The sequence below is a fragment of the Mus pahari genome, chromosome 8 (genome assembly GCF_900095145.1).
Source record: "Mus pahari chromosome 8, PAHARI_EIJ_v1.1, whole genome shotgun sequence".
Lineage (NCBI taxonomy): Eukaryota > Metazoa > Chordata > Mammalia > Rodentia > Muridae > Mus > Mus pahari.
The window spans coordinates 36,174,713-36,182,772 of record NC_034597.1 but is presented as its reverse complement, the minus strand read 5'-3'; the positions used below and the strand labels follow the sequence as shown (position 1 = coordinate 36,182,772).

At 38.5% G+C, this 8,060-nt stretch overlaps 1 protein-coding gene across 1 annotated transcript in view; it reads left to right on the top strand.

Annotated features, from left to right (window-relative positions):
- The window catches only part of Ero1a (endoplasmic reticulum oxidoreductase 1 alpha), a 36,907-nt gene that overhangs the window by 23,389 nt on the left and 5,458 nt on the right, over positions 1 to 8,060 (top strand). The window contains exons 10-13 of the mRNA XM_021203279.1: positions 2,390 to 2,416; positions 2,533 to 2,625; positions 2,814 to 3,060; positions 3,578 to 3,647. Coding sequence (XP_021058938.1) covers positions 2,390 to 2,416; positions 2,533 to 2,625; positions 2,814 to 3,060; positions 3,578 to 3,647 — 437 coding nt within the window. The remainder of the gene's footprint in view (positions 1 to 2,389; positions 2,417 to 2,532; positions 2,626 to 2,813; positions 3,061 to 3,577; positions 3,648 to 8,060) is intronic.

The window sequence follows — 8,060 nt, the reverse complement described above, 5'->3', positions numbered from 1 at the left end:
CCCTTCCCTTTTTCCTTTTTCCTTTTTCCTTTTTCCTTTTTCCTTTCCTTTCCCAGGTTGGCCTGCAACTCATTCGTCACATAGCTCAGGCTGTCCTTGAATTCTGGCAGTCCTGTGTGTGTCTTTCAAGTGTTGGGTTTATAGGCGTGAACCACCAGACTAGTGTTTAATTTTTATTTTAATTTTATTTTTTATCTAAAGTGCTAGAGGTGAAAGCAGAGATGTTAGGGGCTGTTGTTTAGAGTCACAGATTTGGGGCAGCCTGCCAGAGGATCTGGCAGCTCGGTTGTCTGTCTGCCTCCAAGTCTGGCATAGAAAACGTCTTTTCTTGATTACTTGAGACGTGGGATATACTGAGTGTTACCAGGGGGAGGTTCTAGACATTTTTGCATATTGATTCCAGAGCTTACTCTTGGGTTTAGTTATTGCCAAGGCTATGTTACAGGAATGCCAAAATTTCAAATACATTTCAGGGTTACTGTGTAATTTTAAGAATCTTTTTTCGCCGGGTGTGGTGGCGCACACCTTTAATCCCAGCACTTGGGAGGCAGAGGCAGGTGAATTTCTGAGTTCGAGGCCAGCCTGGTCTACAGAGTGAGTTCCAGGACAGCCAGGGCTGCACAGAGAAACCCTGTCTTAAACAAACAAACAAACAAACAAACAAAAGGCATGTGCTGTTACTGTGTGGACTTAATTATTATACTTATTTGTGTGTACCTGTGTGTGTGTGTGTGTGTGTGTGTGTGTGTATGTGTGCATGTGAATGCAGTTGACTGTGGAGGCCAGAAGATGTGTCAGACTGTGTAGAGCTGGAGTTCTGGGCAGTTGTAAGCTGCCCACATGGGTGCTGGGAATCACATTCAGAGCCTCTGCAGGAGTGGCCCATGCTCTTAGCCACTGAGCCATCTCTCTGGCACATGCTCTTAGCCACTGAGCCATCTCTCTGGCCCATACTTTAATATTTTTCTTTGCTGTTTTGATAGATAAAAATATTCTTCTAATTTTCATCTTTTAGTTACTGACATGACTGAACAGTTCATACCAGTTATTCTAATTGTCAGTTTCTATTCCCCACTTATCTTTTTAATGGGTATTTTAACAATTAATTGTTCACGGGCTTTTATATTTGGGATATTAGCCCCTTGTCGTGCTTGGATCATGCATCTTATCCAGCTTGCTTGCTTTTTGTTTGCTTTTACTTAAGTTACTTTTCTGACTAACAAATGAAGATTTTGTGTAGTTGGGTTTATAATTTTTTTTTTTTAAAGATTTATTTATTTATTATATGTAAGTACATTGTAGCTGTCTTCAGACACTCCAGAAGAGGGCGTCAGATCTTGTTACGGATGGTTATGAGCCACCATGTGGTTGCTGGGATTTGAACTCCAGACCTTTGGAAGAGCAGTCAGGTGCTCTTACCCACTGAACCATCTCACCAGCCCAGGTTTATAATTTTTATATCTTCCATAGATTTATGCTTGGCTGGTTTATTATCATTTTAAACAACTTTAGCAAAATAAAAGGATCCCTACATAATAGTATTTATGATCTCTATGGCAAGTACTGCATACACAGTCATATGTTTTGTAAAATGTTTGAAGTATTTTCCTTATTGTTGTTTTATCCTTGTCAGTTTTAATAGCTGTGTTCTCTAGTTAAATATTTTGTTAACTCAGATGTTACCTTAGATCAATTTCATTACTTGAGGTTTTAAAATTAAAACAGTAACCTTTCTACAAACTCCTTGTCCTCTTCCCATTTTATTTCTTTAGACCATAATTCTGAAGCAGAAGTAGTGAGCTTTAGTATTCTGACAGTGGTATCATCAGGTCCCAGAACATGGGCAGTTGTGTTGAGTGCTGGCCTACTGCTCTTTGGATGTAGTGACCTGCGTGGAATTCTGTTTAGTCTGCCATATCTTAAAGTGTTTGCATCTTCCGAACCTAAAAGTATGTAGTAAGTCCCAAGTTTTCAAGGCATAGATGGCTTTGGCATTTTATCTAGTTGTGTAATCTTGCTAGATTTAGTGTGCAAGTTTGTGTGTGTGCGTGTGCGTGTGTGTGTGTGCGCACACGTGTTATTTGTGGTGGAACAGTTTTGGGGATTGAACACAGGAGCTGTGAACTGGATAGCCAAGTGATGTGTCACAGAGTGACATCTCTCCTGACTCCAGATTCTACAATTTGATACCATATGAAACATTTTATCCAAGAAGTCAGGAGACAGGGTCTAACTGAGAAACAGAGTGGTACTTACCTGGATCCACTCCTAAACTTCTCTTCTTTGAAGAAATTAGATTTGGAACTTTAGCTGACACAGTTCTTAGTACTTGGAAATTCACATTTTGGCGTTATGAAAATTATGACTTATTTTTTTCTTTTAATTTCAGAGAACACATTTTACAGCTGGCTAGAAGGTAATTAGAAACTTTTAAATAAATTTAATTTTTTTCTATTTTAAATCATGAAGTAATTCTTAAATTCTCAAGATTCACATATAAATTTTAATTTTCAAATCATTGATTTCTTTTAGGCCTCTGTGTAGAGAAGAGAGCATTCTACAGACTTATATCTGGCCTGCATGCAAGCATTAATGTGCATTTGAGTGCAAGGTATCTTTTACAAGGTATGTGACTTTTGAAATCTTTCATTCACTTGCTTTTTAGGTATTCTTAGAATTTTCTGTTTTGGGTTAAATTACATATTTTAAACTACAAAATGAAATTGACTTCTATAAGTATAAGCAGTCCCTTATAATTAAGATGAAATTTATTTAACTGTATAATTCAATCATTTAATGTTCTTTCTTCTTAGATACTTGGCTGGAAAAGAAATGGGGTCACAATGTCACAGAGTTTCAGCAACGCTTTGATGGGATTTTGACTGAAGGAGAAGGCCCAAGAAGGCTGAAGAACTTGTACTTTCTGTACTTGATAGAGTTAAGGGCTCTCTCGAAAGTGCTTCCATTTTTTGAGCGTCCAGATTTTCAGCTCTTCACTGGGAATAAAGTTCAGGATGCGGAAAACAAAGTGTTACTTCTGGAGATACTTCATGAAATCAAGTAGGTGCTATACATTACAACATATATATTAGCATATAGGTTAGGGGTGGTGCCCAGAGCAAACTGCATTATTTGGTTAGAGAAGAAAACCATCTTTATATCATGCACATGCAGTTCTGTTCATTGAACTTTTAGTTTTTTGAGATGGTCAGATTCTCTTGCCTCAGTCTCCAGAGTGCTGGGAATGTGGGAATGTGGGTATGTATTGCCTGGCCTGCCAGAGCTTCTAGAATATTTTGGATTTGCTTTGAACTGTGTATTACACTTTTTTTTTTTTAATGTCCTTAATACCAGCATTATTTTTATTTGCACAGTCTTTTAAGTTTGAGGCCAGACTTCTAATACACTTAGAATTTATATTTGAGGATAAATATTTTATTTGCATTGGTGTTGGCTTTACTGAATTTTATTCTTCTTAAAATTATATTATTTATCTCTGACAAAATATATTAGCAATATATTATATATTTTCGATGCTTCTAATTCATGAAAATGAGCCTTTTCTGTTTAAATGCAGGTCATTTCCTTTGCATTTCGATGAGAATTCTTTTTTTGCTGGGGATAAAAATGAAGCACATAAACTAAAGGTAATTAATTATACATCAACTTCATTGTTAGATACAGCCAGGTGACTATGCAGGTGGATTGGAACAGGACAGTATTATTGGAAATTGAGTATAATGATGCTTTTGAGAGGCTGTGGACAGAGCTGGGATAGGTGGGAGATCGAGTCAGAGCAGAGTTCCCATTGGTGGGGGCTGCAGTGGCCTTTGCTCAGGAGGATGACTAGTAAGTAGTCATGTATTATACAGTTCAGAACTGTTAAGGGCAGATTTTACTACAGAAGGGTATGTTAAGTTATGAATTTGTTACCATAGTTTTACTGTTCCATATTAAGTAATAAATATTAAAATATCATTGCATGCCATAAACAATCTGATTGTCAATTAAAAAATGAATTTGAAGTATAAATGTATTTATACTTCCTACTGAGTCTTGCCTCATAGCTCAGTGGGCTTCCCCACTGACTTCCATATGACTTCCCCACCATATCTGTAACACCCCTCCCTGTTTCTTATGGTGATGAAAGAAGCTAATTTAATCAATGTGTGAAGCAAGTTCTGTTTTGTGCATCGTGCTGGGATCAGCTGTTAGGTCAGCTGCTCTTGATCACCGTTTCTTTCTTCTTGAGTGCTACGGAGACACAGATGTGGACCTCAGTGGTCACGCAGTCCCCCACAGCTTCCAGGAGCTGGAAAGTGAGGGGAGACTTTGTTTCTGTATGGTTTTCAGTATCTTCTTATTGGTGCTTCACTTGCTGGTTTGATGGTGAGTGTTTTGGTATCACTCACTTTTAGACTGTACAAATTAAGAAAATTTCTCATAGTGTTTTAATTTGATCCAAATTCCAGTCAGCTTTTTTGTGCTTTGAAGTTTATGTATAGTCCTTACAGGAAAAAAAATTGGAAATTAAAATATTGTTTATTATCAGATTTACTTTTAAAAGCTTTCTGGTAAACATAGATTTAAATGTTCATTTTGCTGGGCATAGTGGTTCGCTTTAATCCCAGCATTTAGGAGTCAGAGGCAGGAGGATCTCTGTGAGTTGGAGGCCAGCCTGGTCTACATAGTGAGTTCCAGGACAGCCAAGGCTACCTAGAGGAACCATGTTTCAAAGAAACAAATTAAAGTTTTCATTATGGCTCCTTTATAGTGGCAGTGTACGGATAGAAATAATTGCTAGTGTTCAGAACAGAATGGAGTCTGAAGGTTTATAAGACATTTGAGGATTTTGGCAAGAACCAGTCAGTTGAGTTTGGTCATTCTCCCAAATGACTGTAATCCATGATGAGAACACTGGAAGTGGGACTGTGTACCTGTAGTTCCTGACTGGCTGGGAGGCGAGGGAGTGCCTGCCCGAGCAAAGAACAGCAAGGCTCTGCTTTAGCAAGTTCACTTCTGATGATTTTAAGGATGGTATATTTTTCTAGTAAGGGATAACTTTGGGATATATCCAGATTATTAGATATTATGGTTGTTTGTGGAAATTACAAAGATTTTCTCCTAATCCAGTAAATTTCTAGCATCTCCAGTTCACACAGGTAGGCTATATTCATTCTATTTTATGTGGTTGGCTTTAATTTAATTTTATTTTTTTATGCCTTTAAAAATTTTTTTTAATTATTATTTTCTTTATTTACATTTCAAATGCTATCCCGAAAGTTCCCTATACCCCCCGCCCCTGCTCCTCTACCCACCCACTCCCACTACTTGGCCCAGGCGTTCCCTGGTGCTGGGTCATATAAAGTTTGCAAGACCAAGGGGCCTCTCTTCCCAGTGATGGCCGATTAGGCCATCTTCTGCTACATATGCAGCTAGAGACACAAGCTCAGGGGGTACTGGTTAGTTCATATTGTTGTTCCACCTACAGGGTTGCAGCCCCCTTCAGNTCCTTGGGTACTTTCTCTAGCTCCTCCATTGNGGACCCTGTGTTCCATCCAATAGCTGGCTGTGAGCATCCACTTCGGTGTTTGCCTGGCACTGGCATAGCCTCACAAGAGGCCACAATATCAGGGTCCCTTCAGCAGAATCTTGCTGGCATGTGCATTAGTATCTAGGTTTGGTGACTGATGATGGGATGGATTCCTGGATGGGGTGGCTTTAATTTTATAATGGTATTTGGCAATCATAAGCAACCTTGCATACTCGTACATATCATGCAAAGATTTACTCAAAAGATGCTCTATTCAAATATTTGGGTTACATAGATTCCAATACTACACTTAGACAGAAGCAGGCATAATCTTTTAGAATGGTTTATAACTTTGCAAGTATGATTATCTCTTAAAGTAAAAGACTTTTAAAGCCCCTTCTGCATTAGCCCATTTTTATTATCTTGTAATATAATATAAAATGTAATTTAAAAAAACTCACTTTGTATTCGGTGATACCCTTTAAGTAAAACATGTGTCACTGGCCCATCATAGATCTGTTTGGACATTCACGGAGCCTGTGTGGAATGCTGCTTCTTCTCTAGGTAACTTGTCTCCACATAGGTTCTGGCTATTAATCTCTCAGGGAGGAGTTGGGCATCACAAGCCTCTTCCCCTCTAGTAGTTAAAAGTTATGATTCTTTTTTAGTTATAAAACCTAAAAACCTGGAATTAAATACAGTTGGATCATTTTCCCTGTTCCCGTTCTTCCTTCTAACCTCTGCCATAGTCCTCGCCCTTTGTTTCCTCTCCAGTTCATGGTCTCCTCTTCTTTGTCACTGTTACATTCTCATTCTCTCTCTCTCATTCTCTCTCTCTCTCTCTCTCTCTCTCTCTCTCTCTCTCTCTCACACACACACACACACACACACACACACACACACACACACAGAGTGTAGACCTGTTTAATATTCCTCGTATGCATTCAGGGCTGACCAGTTGGATTGGATGAGCTGAGCAGCCATGGACTGATCCCTGGGGATTACCCCACCCTCCTTTTTAACGTCAGTCAAAACACTAAAGGAAACTTCCTGTTATGTCATGAAAACTGTCAACATCAATATTTGGTAGTTTAAAAAGTGTTGTTGTTTGTTTGTTTGTTTGTGAGATGGTCTCGTGTCCAGTGTAGGCTGGCCACAGCTTGCCGTGCAGCTGAGGGTTACCTAGAGAGTACACGTCTCTACCACCTGGTTTGTGTAGTGACGAGGGCAGAACCCAGGGCTTTAGATATATTAGTCGCTACATCTTTGTGCCATGGGTATTCTCATTTAAAAGTTTAAAATTAGGATGTTCTCTTAATGAACTGGTCCATAAGTACCAAATGGAGAAAGTTGTTGAAGTGTATAATTCCTACTCATTTGGGCTTTGTACTATATTAGTAGAGATGTAAGATCTTGAGTCTTATTAGAAGATTTCACATGCTGTGGCAGTTTCGGCCTAAACTGGGTCGTTTCTGGGCAGTCCACCGAGATGGCCTTTGAGTTACTGGATAAGCGTCTGCGCCTACACCTAGCCTCAGACCCATGGTTCTCGACTGGTTGAGTTCACTTTATATGATTTCTCTCATAATAAAAACATTCCAGACTAGAGGTTTCTTCTGAAGTCTGTGTCCGGTGTCTGCTTCAGATCCTGGTTGTTCAGGACTGGTGACAGCTCACCAGTGAGTAGAGGTAGTTGCAGCCAGTTCCGGTACCTGAGTTCAATCCCCAGCACCCACATCATCAACTTCTGACTTACACACGTGCATGTGTAAACACACATACACAAATACACAACATGCATACATACATAGCAGGTGGGGGTGGTGAATAAAATCTAGCTTAAAAAAATTTTAAAAGGGACTTGTAGCTCGAGATTTCACTTTTAAGACCAGGAGTCACTTGAAGGATTAGTTATTAATTTTGGCTCAAGCGGTATCTTTTTTCTTCATTCCTTAAGAACAGACACTGCTTTCAGACGATTGTATGCAAGCTGCTCTGTTATAAACAATATAATGTTCTGGTGTCAATAAACACACACACACACATATACATATTAAATTAATAAAAATATAAATTGAACAACATTCCACATCCAGCATAGTAGAAGAGGACAGGCACAGAAATGGGGGGTGATACTTAGGGAGTTTGAATTATATTTGTAATGATTTAAAAAAAAATTTGGTGGTGCATACATAGCAATTAATTTTATCTGTGTATGTATGTGTGTATATATATTTAATACATATATATAATAGTAATATATATTAGTAAATATATATTAGATAATATATAAAAAATATAAATTATATATTAGTAGCAAAAATATAATTATGTATTACTACTGATGTCAATAATATCAGTAGCAACAAAAATCTTGAGTGTTTTTCTTAAGTCCAGACATATTTCTTTTCAACCGGTGTGGGTTTGGAGTGAGGCCGGGCTGGTTTCAGAAAGTACATACAGGGCTGGTGAGATGGCTCAGTGGGTAAGAGCACCCGACTGCTCTTCTGAAGGTCTGGATTTCAAA